At 40.6% G+C, this 14,936-nt stretch overlaps 1 protein-coding gene across 1 annotated transcript; it reads right to left on the bottom strand.

Annotated features, from left to right (window-relative positions):
• Positions 1-12,134: 12,134 nt before the first annotated feature.
• Positions 12,135-14,646, bottom strand: NAP1L2 (nucleosome assembly protein 1 like 2). Its single transcript, XM_084788477.1, has one exon. The coding sequence runs from the start codon at positions 14,293-14,295 to the stop codon at positions 12,907-12,909; it is 1,389 nt and encodes a 462-aa protein (XP_084644603.1). The 5' UTR covers positions 14,296-14,646; the 3' UTR covers positions 12,135-12,906.
• Positions 14,647-14,936: the final 290 nt, after the last annotated feature.

Raw genomic sequence — 14,936 nt, 5'->3', positions numbered from 1 at the left:
GGTATCATTCATCATGACCAAGTAGGCTTCATTCCAGGCATGGAGACATGGTTTAATATACGGAAATCCATCAATGTAATCCACCACATAAACAAACTGAAAATAAAAAACCACATGATCATCTCTTTGGATGCAGAGAAAGCATTTGATAAAATCCAACACCCATTCATGTTTAAAGTTTTAGAGAGATTGGGAATACAAGGCACTTTCCTCAACATAATAAAGGCTATATATAGGAAGCCAATAGGCAAAATCAAAGTAAATGGTGAGATACTCAAGGAAATTCCTCTAAAATCAGGAACAAGGCAAGGCTGCCCACTCTCTCCATATCTCTTCAATATAGTACTCAAAGTTCTAGCCAGAGCAATAAGACAACATAAGGAGATCAAGGGTATTCAAATGGGAAAGGAGGAAGTCAAATTATCCCTATTTGCAGATGATATGATAGTCTACATCAGTGACCCTCAAAATTCCACCAGAGAACTCCTACAGCTGATAAACACCTTCAGCAAATTGGCTGGATACAAAATTAACTCAAAAAAGTCTGTAGCCTTCCTATACACAAATGACAAGCTTACAGAGGAAGAAATTAGGAAAACTACACCCTTCACATTAGCCACAAGCAATATAAAGTACTTAGGAGTTACTCTAACTAAGCAAGTGAAGGACTTGTTTGAAAAAAATTTCAAAACTCTAAAGAAAGAGATTGAAGATGACATGAGAAAATGGAATGATCTTCCTTGCTCAATAGAAGAATGGATAAAGAAACTGTGGTACATATACACTATGGAATACTATTCAGCTATTAAGAACAAGGAATTCCCGAAATTTGTGGATAAATGGATTGGGCTAGAAATGATCATAATGAGTGAGTAAACCCAGAAGCAGAAAGACTCAAATGGTATATACTCACTTATATCTGCATATTAGCCCATGGGGCATGTCCCACGAAAGCCTTCACTTACCAGGAAACTAAGACAGAGGGGAGGACATTCTAGTGGGACTCTAGATGAGAGAATCATGGGAGAATGGCAAAGTAGAAGAATCCAGAGGGTCCTAGAAGCCTACAAGTAGAACATTATGATAGGCAGATTTGGGCCCAGGGGTCCCGCTCAAACTAAGGCACCAGCCAAGGACAATACAGGCGGTAAACCTTAAACCCCTTCCCAGATCTAGACAATGGACAGAACACTCTCCACAGTAGAGTGGAGAGTGGGATATTACTTTCTCACATACTCTGGTGCCTCACCTTTGACCATGTCCCCTGGAGGGGGAGACCTGGTGGCACTCAGAGAAAGGACAGCAGGTTACCAAGAAGAGACTTGATACCCTATGAACATATACAGGGGGAGGTAATCCCTCTCAGGAACAGTCATAGGGGAGGGGAATAAGGGGAAAATGGGAGGTAGGGAAGAATGGGAGGATACAAGGGATGGGATAACCATTGAGAGATGTAACAAGAATAAATTAATAAAGGAGAAAAAAAGAGCTAATACTAATACTCTTCAAGCTATTCCACAAAATAGAAACAAAAGGAACATTACCAAACTCATTCTGTGAGGCCATTGTCAACTTGATACATAAGCCACACAAAGATCAACAAAGAAAGAGAATTTCAGACCAATTTCGCTTGTGAACATTGATGTAAAAATACTTAATAAAATACTTACAAACCAAATCCAGTAACACATCAAAAATATCATCCACCATGACCAAGAAAGCTTCATTGTAGGCATACAGAATATATGAGTGTACAGAAATCCATCAATGTAATCCATCATATAAGTAAACTGAAAGAAAAAACCCACATGATCATGTCCTTAGATGCTGAAAAAGCATTTGACAAAATCCAATACCCATTCATGTTTAAAGTCTTGGAGATCGGGATACAAGGCACATACCTCTACATAATAAAGGCAATATACAGCAAGCCTATAGCTAACACTAAACTAAATGGAGAGAAACTTAAATATTTCCACTGAAATCAAAGACACAACAAAGCTGTCCACTCTCTATATATCTCTTCAATATGGTACTTGAAGTCCTAGATAAAGCAATAAGACAACTAATGGAGATCAAGGGGATACAGATAGGAAAGGAAGAAGTCAAACTATCACTATTTGCAGATGATAGTATACATAAGTGACCCTAAAAATTCTACCAAGGAACTTTTGCAGCTGATACACCTTCAGAAAAGTGGCTGGATACAAAATTAACTCCAAAAAATCAGTAGCCCTGCTGTATACAAATGACAAAAAGGGTGAGAAAGAAATTAAGGAAACTACATCCTTCACAATAGCCACAAAGACTATAAAGTGTCTTGGTATAACTCTAACCAAGCAAGTGAAAGACTTATATGAAAAAAACTTCAAGTCTCTAAAGAAAGAAATAGAAGAAGATATTAGAAGATGGAAAGACCTCCCATGTTTGTGGATTGGGAAAATCAACATAGTAAAAATGCCCATCGTACCAAAGGCAATTTATAGATTAAATGTAATTCCCATCAACTTCCAAGATGATTCTTTACAGACATTGAAAGATCAATTCTCAACTTCATATGCAAAAATAAAAAAAATCCAAAAAAGATAAAACAATCCTGCACAATAAAAGATCATCTGGTGGAATCTCCATCCTGGATCTCAAGCTGTACTATAGAGCAACAATAATAAAAACATCATGGTGCTGGCATGGAAATAGTCTGGTTGATCAATGGAATTGAATCGGAGACCTAAAAATAAACCCACACACAGCGATGGGCATTTGAGTTTTGACAAAGAAGCCAAATCCATACAATGGAAAAAAGATAGCATCTTCAACAAATGGTACTGGTCTAACTGGATGACAACATGTAGAAAAAGGCAAACAGACTCATATTTATCACTGTGCACAAAACTTAAGTCCAAGTGAACTAAAGTTCTCAATGTAAAACCAGAGACACTAAATCTGTTAGAAGAAAAAGTGGAGAAGAGCCTTGAATTCATTGGCACAGGAGACAACTTCTGTCAGAACACCAACAGCTCAAAACTCTAAGGTCAACAATTAATAAATAGGACCTCATGAAACTGATAAGCTTCTGTAAAGCAAATAACAGTGTCAAGAAAACAAAAGGACCACCTATAGACTGGGAGATCTTCACCAACCCTATATCTGACAAAGGGCTAATATCTAAAATATATAAAGAACTCAAGAAATTAAACAGCACCAAGCCAAATATCCCATTAAAAAATGGGATACAGAGCTAAACAGAGAATTCTCAACAGAGGACTATAGAATGGCTGAGAAACACTTAAAGAAATGTTCAACATCCGTAGTCATCAGGGAAACCCAAATCAAAACAGCTCTGAGATTCCATCTAACACCTATCCAAATGGCTAAGATCAAAAATTCAAATGACAGCACATGCTGGCAAGGATGTAGAGATAGGAGAACACTCCTCCATTGCTGTGCAAACCTGTACAACCACTCTGGGAATCAATTTGGTGCTATCTCGGTGAACTGGGGATAAGTCTACCTCAAGACCCAGCCATACCACTCCTGGGCATATACCAGAAAGATGCTCCACCATATAACAAGGACATTTGCTCAACTATGTTCATAGCAGCCTTGTTCGTAATAGCCAGATTCTGGAAACAACCTACATGTCCTTCCACTAAAGAATGGATAAAGAAACTATGGTTCATTTACACAACGGAATACTATTCAGGTATCAAAAACAAGGAAATCTTGAAATTTGCAAGCAAATGGGTGGAACTGGAGACTATCATCCTGATTGAGGTAACCCAGACCCACAAAGACATGGATGGCATATACTCACTCGTAAGTGGATGTTAGCCACTTAATTCAGGATAACCACATTACACAGAAACTGATGGGCCAACCAAAGTCTATGTAGGATGTGGACCTAGACCCTCTGCTCAGATGTAGTAGATAGGCAGTATAGTCTCCTTGTGGGTCCCACAATATGAGGAATAAGAACTACTTCTGACATGGACTCGGATCTCCTAATGTTCATCACTTCCCCCCTGGCAGGGTAGCCTTGCCAGGCCACAGAGAAAGAGGTCACAGGTAGTACAGAGGACACTGGATAGGCTGAGGTCAGATGTTAGGGGAGGAGGGCTCCCCTTTTTCAGGATTAGAGGAGAGAGGGAGAGGGGATGAAAGAGAGACTGGGATTGGGAGGTGATGAGGGAGAGGGCTACAATCAGCATGTAAAGAATTCTAACTGCAGGACAAGCAGGTAACTTATATTGCTAATCCCACTACATGGGAAGCTCTGAGACAAATGTGTATTCATAGACAAGGCTTTGTGCTGGTCACAGAATCCCTGTGACTTATTATTAGATGCCATTCTTTGTATGGCAAGAACGAAAATTTGCAGATGTCTTACTTCTGCTCATACAAAGAGCAGAGAACCATCCTTAATTGTTCTGTGCATCCCACACACCTCATACAATTATAATTTTACAACTGTTTAGCGCTTGGGAGAAATTATATGTTTTCAGAACAAAAGAGCCAGACTCTGACACTGGATCAGAACTGACAAGATTCATTCCTCTCAGCATGCTGAACACTGACATCTGCATCCTTCATGTTCTAGCCCCAGGTGCTTCAATTGCTGTTACCCATCAGAGCAGGACAGCTTCTAGGACAGCTTCGTAGAAAGTTTCTGATCGCAATTGATCCATCATTTCAGACTGCACCACACAGAACTCCTATTAAGCCTGGAATCTCCCAACATTTAGAGACTGGATCACAAATGTTATCCCTGGCTTGTTTAACCATTTTCCCTAATTTTATTTGGGCCCCTTCAAAGGTATTATTTGCCCTAAATCAGCCTGAAAAAAACCTTAAGAGAACGACATCCCATTTCCTCTAAGGGGTGGGGGGATTGGGCAAGTTTCTGTTTGCTCTCTTGGTCTACAGATGTTTATTTTCATCGGGAATTGGTTATAAGTTATTATTAGTCTTGTACAGAGAGAAAACTAGGTTGGACACAGGGATGTGTCTTTTCCTTTATCTTCCTTTCATAAGTAAGGAGATAGGAGCTAAAAAAAAAAAGAAAGAGGGATATAGAAGTATATAGGGATGATAGAACAAAAGATAGATTATTAAATCTGCTCCATCAATTTAAGGCCTTAATTGTTACTCACAAATAGGGTTATTTTTAATTCATTGGTATAAAATTTTGTATATTGATGCAAAATAAGTTTAATTTTGATACATTAGTATATAATTCAAATTTAATATTATTTTTCACACACATTCTATATATTTCTACCCTAATATGAGGTATTGTGCCCATAAAATTCAATTATAATACAAGGTTTAATCCAATACCTTGAAAGTGCTATTGCAGGCTGTTTAGGATAATTAAGAAATACAAGTTAATTTTTAGTTGAGCAAATCGTGGTTATGTCAATTACTAGTCTACTTTTATCACAAGAATATACATCTTAGGTGCAACAGATTGATATGATTCTATAGATAGATAAGGTAAAATAGATAAGGTCTTCAAAAACCTCAGAGACCTACAGAATATGGCATTAAAGATGTTTTTATTATTTTAAAGATTCTTTGACAATAAGACAGGTTAACTTCTGACAAAGCATAATCTAATTTGCCACCTGTACCTCTCCACTTAAATTTAGCCAAAAGCCAAGAAATGATCATCAATATTTCTGTACACTACCTATGGTAACTTTAGTAGACACAAAAGAAGACACTGGACTTCAAAGCTAAGAAACACATACACATTCCTCAACTTCCACAAAGCCCCTCAAGGTACCTACCTGCTTACACCAGGACTATCTTTTTTTCTCACCAGTCATAGACCACGTGTACTCGTACACACCAAACATGGTTTCATAAAGCACCTGGACCTGAACAGTGCTATTTCACCCATTCTGTTTGGCCAGCGTGCATGAGCTCCCATACATACTCAGTGGCATACTTGCAGACAAGCTTCCATGCTTTCACAGTCAGAGACCAAAAGGCAGGCTAAACTAGTCTTCCTACTCCCAAAAGGGCAAAGCTAGAGAAGGGCTGGGATCCCTTATGTGGAGTGGCCATGCCCCTCCTCTCACAGTACTATTACACTTCGTGTTTCATCTCAGGCATATCTGTACACACACACACAGAAATGGGCAGGCATACAAAACCCCATGTATGCAGAATCAGTGGGAGTTTGACAGTCTTTGAATACATAAAATAGACAAGCCATAGATAATTAATAGTGTCTATTTTTAAATGGCACACAGAAACTGATTCATTTTGAACATTCTTTTCTCTTTTTAAGATGTATCACTTAGCAAATAATTTGAAGAAAATATATCTCACAGATGTGTTGTTTCTTTTTAAAATAGTTTCTGCTTTATAAATAGCAGACTTCATATTGTACATATATGCATGCTAACTAAAAGTTCAAATGTTATATATACCTATGGATTACATATAACTTGACATAATTTTTATTTTCTATATTCTATTTATCTCTGGTTACTACATATTTTTTTAATTTTTAAAAAAGATTTATTTATCACATATACAGTGTTCTGCTTGCATGTACACCTGCTCGCCAGAAGAGGGCACCAGATCTCACTACAGATGGTTTGTGAGCTACCATCTGGTTGCTGGGAATTGAACTCAAGACCTCTGGAAGAGCAGACAGTGCTCTTAACTCCCGAGCCACCTCTCCAGCCCCAAGTTTCCACATATTGAAAATGAGATTCATGATAAACAGTTGATCACTATTTAAGTCCGTGTTCTATTAATGTAAAGAGACACAATGACCATGGCAACTCTTATAAAACAAAGCATTTCATAGGGGCTAGCTTACAGTTTCAGCAATAGAGATTTAGTCCATGATCATCATGGCAGTGTGCAGGCAGACATGACGTGCCCATCATCCTGAGACCAGTCAGAGTAGGACAGATCCCTTCCTGCTTCCGTGCCTGCATTCCCCAGGGCACGTAGCCTGGTGACCACCAACCCAACAGTTCTCAAGGTAGTCAAAGGAAGTCACATAGTCTGGCACCTAGAGAGCGTCACCAGCATCCCAACCACAACCAACGATATGAACTCACCTTGGAATTCCTTCCCACGCCCCAAGGTTTATATAATCCTAGTCTGTAGGGGACGGGCTACATGGCCAATGTTCAGCCATCTTGTCAGAGCCTAGGTTCCTATTTCTCCAGCAGTCTGCCATTCACCAGAAACCAGCTGACGTTGTTGTGGTTCAGAAGTTAGATACCTGTTGTGATTTATTGTGGGGGGTGGTCATTCTAGACCCTCGAGCTACACCTTTTCCCGTAAGACTACTGATAAGATCAGATTAAAGGCCATCTGCCTGCGAGCAGCAGTTCTGGGAGCTTTTTCCTGACTAACCAGATCCTTCACGACTTTCCTGGAATTTCTCTCCTGCAATTATAGCAGCTGTAAAGGTAGACCCCTGCTGGAGCATTCCAGAGTTAGGTATCCACAGCAACCCTTGCTTACGCAAATTCCCATGCCTCTGTGCCTATATAAACTCTGTGAAAATTTTCAATAATCGGGGTTTGATCAGAATGCAGACTTGCCCCCTTCTTCGTGTCTAGTGTTCTGTCTCTATACAGGAAAATTCTCCTCCTGAGCGTTAGTCGAACCCCGGCGGGACGGGGCACTAGTCCACCTCGAAGAAAGAAAGGGGTACAAGCTGTTTCACTGAAGATAGTCTAAGAATTGCTGGTTATTGGGCTGTAACACTTTTAGAGATGTTTCCGAGAGGGCTTTCTCGGGATATTTACCTGACCTTGCAGGAGGCCTAAGCTACCAAGGGAGCCCAGCCTGGTGCCCATCTCCAAACTGCCGCTTGACTGCCCCACTCCTTTTTCTTCTAGGCTCTCTTGGCAAAGGGCTATAATTGCCAGAAAGAACTGTAGCACTAAAAACCAGGAAGGTTTTTCTCTCCCCTCCCCCTGCTGGCCAGCACTCACAGCTGGACCAGGATCCTTCAGACCCTACAGGTTCCGGACTCTGCTTCATCCTTTCTGTCTTGGTGTGCAGAGGTGCCCGGACACTCCAAGAGAGGAAGCAGAATGCAGAACCACACTACTTCCTGATGACTAAGCATTCAAATATATGAGCCTGTGGGGGCCTTTCTTATTCAAACCATGACAGCCATTGAACAAACGGCCTTAAGTGAATACTGGGCTTAATAAACAACAACCCAAAATCTGTGAATACACTTGGCAATATGGAAATACCTCAATAGTAACTGACTTGACCTTTTTTATGAGCCAAATGTGGTGGTTTGAATGAGAAAAGGCCTCCATAGACTCAGGTATTTAAAAATTTGGGTGCAAGTTGGTGACAGTGGTTTAAACCGTTATAGATAGGAGGTATAGCCTTATTGAAGGAAGTAAATTATTGGACTGGGCTTTCAAAGTTTATAGCAAAGCTTCACTTGTAGCTACCTCCCTCTGCTTCCTGCTTGCAGGTGAGTATGTGATCCATCAGCTTCCTGTCTCTGTCACGACTGCCTCTTGCTTCCATGCTACCCTGCCATGATGGACTCTTGTGTGTTTGAAACCATAAGCCAAAGTAAACTCTTTCTTTCACAAATTGCTTTGGATTGCTGTGTATTGTCTTAACAACAGAAAATTATTCACTGGTCTTGGGAAGAATTTAAGTACTGCTGCTCAACTTGCCACCTAGTCCATCTTATACTAACTGCAGATAACTTGGAGACTATTATTGAAATTTAAAATGTGTACTTTTACTTTATTTACATTGGAAAGTAACTATGGGGATTATTATTTATTAATAATAATTTAATAATGTGTAGTTTTTAATAACAAAAATAGATACATATGGTATTTATACACCTTGGCTATCTAACTGGTAAATTACAGAGATGAGATTGGAATTCAGATTGCCTGACCTCTGATATATAATATGAAGTACCTTAATTTACTTATTAACATGTATTAAAATGGAATTTTATTGTATTTATGTTTTTCATACTATTCCTTAGGAAGACAAAGTTCTCAGAAGTCCTTCCTCAAACAACCTCTGGAGTACAGTATCATATGAATAATCTCATGCAACTTTTAAAATGCAAAAATAAAGAAAATTAAGGCGAAAATACATTTTTTAGCTTTTTTAATGTTTTAAAGATGTATTTATTTTTATTTTACGTGTGTGGGTGTTTTAATGCATGTATGTCTGTATATTGTTTGTACAGTGTCAACGGAGCTCAACAAACAATGATAAATTTCCCTGGAAGCAGAGCTGCAGGCCATTGTAAGCCACTTGATGCATGCACACACATGCACCTGTGGTGGTCAGAACACAGCTTGCAAGAGTGCATTATCTCCCTGACCCCGTGGGTTCTGAGGATCCAACTCATGTTATTGGGCTCAGTGTCAAGTGCCTTTCCCTGATCAGCAATCTTGCCAGCCAGGCTTCAACTGCTTTACTGAACGTTGCTTGATCATTTTTCTAGTCTTCCCAGATGCAGCATGGCTAAGATTTATTGAGCTATTACTTATAAATAGTTTCAATTTTTGGCAGCATCCAATCTAGAGCAACCCCCTACTGGTTTTCTTTAAATATTAATTTTTTTTCATTTGTTTCTTTAGTTAATCACTTTACAGCCTGATCCCAACCTCCTTCCTCCTCTCCTTCCAGTCCCACCCTCATGCGCCCCTCCCTCCATGCCCCCACTCTCCTTTTTCTCAGAGAATAGGAGGCCCCCAAGGGATACCAACCTTTACACCACATATCACAGCAGGACTAAGTGCATCCTCTCCCTCTGAGGCCAGACAAGGCAGCCCAGCTAGGGGAAAGGGATCTAGTGGTGGGCAACAGTCAGAGACAGCCCCACTCCCATTGTTAGGGGGGCCCACATGATGACCAAGCTTCACATCTGCTACTTTTGTATAGAGGGTTTACATCCAGCCTATGCATGTCCTTTGGTTGGTTGTTCAGTCTCTGTGTACCTCTCTAGGGCCAGATTAGTTGACTCTGTGGTGTCATTGACCCCTTTGGCTCCCGTAATCCTTCCTCCCAATTTCCCATAGGACTCCCCAAGTTTTGCCTATTGTTTGGTTGTGGGTCTCTGTACCTGTTTTCATCAGCTGCTGGGTGGAGCCTCTCAGAGGACAGTTTTGCCAGGCTCCTGTCTGCAAGCATATAGCAGAGTATCATTAATAGTGACAGGGCTTGGCTCTCTCCCATGGGATGGGTCTCAAGTTTGGCCAGTCATTGGTTGGACATTCCTCAGTCTCTGCTCCATCTTTATCGCTGCACTTCTTGTATGCAAGACAAATTTTAGGTCGAAGGTTTTATAGATGGGTTGGTGTCCCCCCTCCCTCCACTGGAAGTCCCACCTGGCTACAGGAGGTGGTGGCTTCAGGCTCTTTAACACCCCTACTGCTAGGAGTCTCAGCTAAGGTCACTCCCATAGACTCCCAGGAGCCTCCTCTGTCCCAGAGATGCCCCCACTCTCTGATTTCTGTTCTCTCTCCCGGTCCTCCCCACCCACACCCCTGCCCCACTTCCCCACACCTGATCCCCTCTCTTCTTTAAATATTTCACCAAAGCACACAAAGACCAAATTCTGCATTGTGTTCTAACACTTACAAATCTGTTCTATGGTCCTCTGTAATATGTATTATCTTTCTCTGCAGTGAGGACTGAAAAGGTCTTGGTAAACCGTGCATTCCTTGCATGCCTTTGATAGAGGGCACTGACATCAGGGTAAATCCAGAAGAAACACATTAATTCACTGAGACAGCAGAAAAGGCCACGGAAAGCTGCAAGGTGCTAGGCATTCTCTGTAAAACAGTAGGAGAGTCACCCACATTCCTGATACTCATGCGTTTGTTTGTTTTTACAACAATGTCTCACATAGCCCAAGTTGATACCAAACACCTTATATAGCTGAAGCTGACCTTGAACTCCTCATCCTCCTGTGAATATCCACCCGCCAAGTGCTGGGGTTACAGGTGTGCACCACCACCCTCAACTTTTAAAATGTTTATGTTCCTCTTTTTTTTTTTTAATTTAAGTGGATACTAACATTGGCACAAGAAAAAAAAAAGAACCAATGTTAGTGGGATAAGTTTAGGTGTAACTGTGAGTTTCAAAGGCCAATATTAATCATTGTGTCAAGTGTGCAGCTGTCTGCACTTACAAGATGCACATTGGCAGAATCTCCTGTGTTCTTACAGTAGTAGGCTGTCTGTTTCCCTGCTTCCACTTATTGCAATTCCAAAGAAAAGCACCAGAACATCTATTATCATATCTGGGAGAAGAACTTGACTTTGAAAGCCCTGCCTGAAATGGACTAGAAAAGGCAGCTTTATTTTCTTCCTTAGTTGAAAAATAGGCAGTGCTAGAAACTTACCTCTCTGGGCCACAGTTTAAAGAAGGAGACACGTTCAGTAGTGAATAGTAGAAGACTACGTCACAGCAGACCTTTTGTTCCACTTCGGTTATAGTTCAATGGGATCACATCCTAAATATTTGGGATGGAAGCGAGGATAGGCAGCAATAACAAAACCGAGTTAACATTTCATTGCCACACACAGCTTCTATGTTACACAAAAGTGATCAAGAGGGTCCATTATCCCAGGAGGATAGATGCAATTTTTTTCATGGAGTTATAAAAGAAGAAGCCAAACATCTGACCAGCTGGATCTCACTGTCCCCCATCAGTGCTTCTGTCCAGTGTCATAAGGTGATATATACAAATGACATTGTAGAAGGATTGAGAAGAAATGTAAAATATAGACTAGCACATAAGAACCTGTTTTTTGTAAAGAGTACTTACATTATTAGGTAGCAATGAATTGACCAGATTGATTAAAAGTATGGGGTTTGTTTCTCTGCAACCCATCTGGAGATTAAAATTAGATGAGTTATAAATTATTTTAGCATATGCCTGTTAGATAGTGTTGATAAATTTGCATACATATATAAACGCATACAAAAATAACTGTAGAAAATAAATTTAAAAATCAACAGTCTTTATCTTTGGCAAAGTAAGTGTATGGCTTTTGATTTTATTTAATGTGTATTTTTAATATTTTCCTTGAATGAATATACTGCCGCTATAGTTAAAAAGTTTAGTTTTTAAAATATAAAACACCATGAAATTTTTATTCATTTTATTTTTTCAGTGAATGAACAGAATATGAAATACATGTTCAGAAATGGTGAAGTGTCCATTTCAATGAATGATCCAATATACTATAACAGAAAAATATACACAACAATCACAGTTTACACAATTACACAGAACAATATTTGCAACTTTTGAAAATACTGTAACTCACATTTCAATGATAAATACTAATTTCAAATATAACTGAGTTTTATTATTTCTCACAGTCACATACAATCAGGAGTCTTGCACAAGCTGTTTTCAATAATAAATACGATTTTTGCTGGAAATTCTCAACAATATGCAGGCCTCTTAGGCATTAAAATTTTAAATTCTACTGTATATTTACTGCAAAATGAAGCAGGCACAGTACAATAAAGTTAAGCCCATTGGCTAAAGCACTAAGAAAATAAGGGAAAAATAGCAAAACACTCTTAGGTGGGTTACTAATATTTTCTTTGTAAACAAACAAATAATCTCATTTAGCACATCTAATAATATTCACAGCCACAGATTAATAGTTACATGGCACAAAGACTTCAGAAGAATTATACTACACACTATATTAATAACTTTAATCATTTATCAGTCTACGTGTCTTGAAAGCATCATATCACTACAATGCAAGGTCAGATTAATTAGTGCTTGAGTTTTAAACAGGCATGAGAGGAAAAAATTACAGACCACAAGACTATAATTAACTGCTTGTGTTTTCAGTAGCTGCATGTAGGTCAGCTAATTTCAGAAGCATCTACTCTGTTTTAGCGATCAATATCTTCTACTAATGCCTCGAGATTTTTACAACAGGCTTTAACCTCCTCAATTGCAGCCATCCAATCATCATAAATAATTTTGTCATAAATTTCATCATTGACTTCCCTAACTACACCCTCCTGCTGAGATTCAAGTGCATCTCCTGAGAAAAATAACACTGATCTTGGAATTATGTAAGTACGCAAATTATGACCAAGTAAAAAATCATCATTTTCATCCCCTCCGTTTAAGTTGATCCCATGAGGAGAGAAGAAATTGAAGAAAGAGTCCTTGGGAAAATCTTCAGTCACAGTTCGGACTGTTCCCCAGACGCGATGTCTCTGTTTTTTCTTGATGGTTCTCATAGTGACATTCTTCCCTTCGTTCCAATCTATGTCGCAGCCAGTGGCATACTCAATGGCAGTTCCCCTGTAGGGGTGGGGATCATAGTATGCAAGCTTTGATTTCAGCACGTAAGTCTTTGTCAACAGAACGTTTTTAAAATATTCATTGGGCTTGAAGTGAAATTCGAGTGTGAAGCTGAGAGGCTCGCCAGGATCCGAGAGCTTCACTTTGATATCGGTCAGCAGCTTCAGAATAGGCTCATCGTACTTCTTAATCAAAGGAGTGAGTGCTTCAACGTTTTTTAAAACAGTCAGCCAAAAATCCGGAATTCCCTTAGGATCCTCTTCGTTAGTCTCTTCTCCTCCCGTGGCTCCGGCGCTCTCCTCTTCCTCCTCCTCCTCCTCTTCATCCTCGTCATCATAATCATAATAACAGTCCTCATAACCATCATCTTCATCCACATATTCATGCACCATGCCCTCTTCGTTACCATTTGTCTCTTCCTCCTCATCCATCTCCTCCTCAAAATAGTCCTCACAGTCTGACTTATACTCACATTCCTCTTCTGTGGGTTCATAGACTGCATTGATGATCTGACGTCTTTTTTCCAGCAAGGGCTGATACATTTCAGCAAACTTCCTTTCAATGTCATGAAATTCCCTCAGGAATTTGGATTCCAAATGGGCAGCCCTTGTTTGAAGCTTTTTAAGAGCTAACACCCGGTACTTAACTTTCACCGGGAGACTTTCAACGAAGTCAGTATCTAAAAGATAACCGATCAGTCCTTTTGGACGGTCTGAGTCTGAGTCCTCATCAGTAGCTCCGCTTTTCCCACCATCTTCCCCAGACCCTGCAGCAGCTTCAGCACCCTTTCCCTCTTCCCCGACTCCACCAGCCGCGGCTTCTTCACCGCGTTCCCCGCCATCTCCAGGCTCAGTGGAGGCACCTTCACTGTGGTCCTGACTTTCCCCGGGCCCTTCCGCCATTACCTGGCTACCAAGCTCTTCTTGGTTGAATTCAGACAGTTCCGTTTGTTCGGCTGACTCAGCCATTGTTTTCAAAAGATCGCCTGCACTTACGGTGGCTACGCCCGCAGATCAGGAGACCTGACCTCCGCAGGAAGACTCACCAATACAGCAGGCGCACGGTGGCCCGGTGGAGATGGACCAAGAGGCAGCTGCGGCCGGACTGCTGGAGTGTTGACAGGCAGGCAGCAAGCAGTGATGATAAAAAGCGATGCTGAAACTGGAATCACAGTATTAAAGCCGAGCGGTCTGGGCGGAGACGCCGAGCTGCCGACGGCTGCTGCGATGGCTGCTGCGATGGACCCTGAAGAAGCAGGCTGGAGACTGCAGAGAGCCGCAGTGGGCAGACCTGCGCAAGCAGCTGCTCCTGCTCCTGCGGGGGTGGGGTGGGGGTGGGGAGTTAAAAAAAAAAAAAACTGGTGCCGCAGTATGATTACGCAGTTGTCTCTTGGCTTTTTTCTTTTAAGAGCATGCAGTTTGCTGCGTCACCCCTTCCCTCCCAGAACTCTTCTCTAATCTCATTTGCCAGGCTGTAGTGATTGACAAATCCTGAGCCAGTAAATTAATAAATAGATGAATCAAGTTTTCGACTTCCACTTACCTTCCCAGATTCTCTAATATGGCTGATTTGTTCACTTATGGCTCATCTTCCACCCTATACTCTGTAG

This window comes from Acomys minous, assembly GCF_964271855.1.
Source record: "Acomys minous genome assembly, chromosome: 7".
Classification (NCBI taxonomy): Eukaryota; Metazoa; Chordata; class Mammalia; order Rodentia; family Muridae; genus Acomys; species Acomys minous.
Note: the sequence above shows the minus strand (reverse complement) of the source record. Positions and strands in the feature narration are given on the sequence as shown.

Bases quoted from the DNA above. Each gene is read 5' to 3' on its own strand.
- NAP1L2 (XM_084788477.1), bottom strand. From the start codon at position 14,295: ATGGCTGAGTCAGCCGAACAAACGGAACTGTCTGAATTCAACCAAGAA.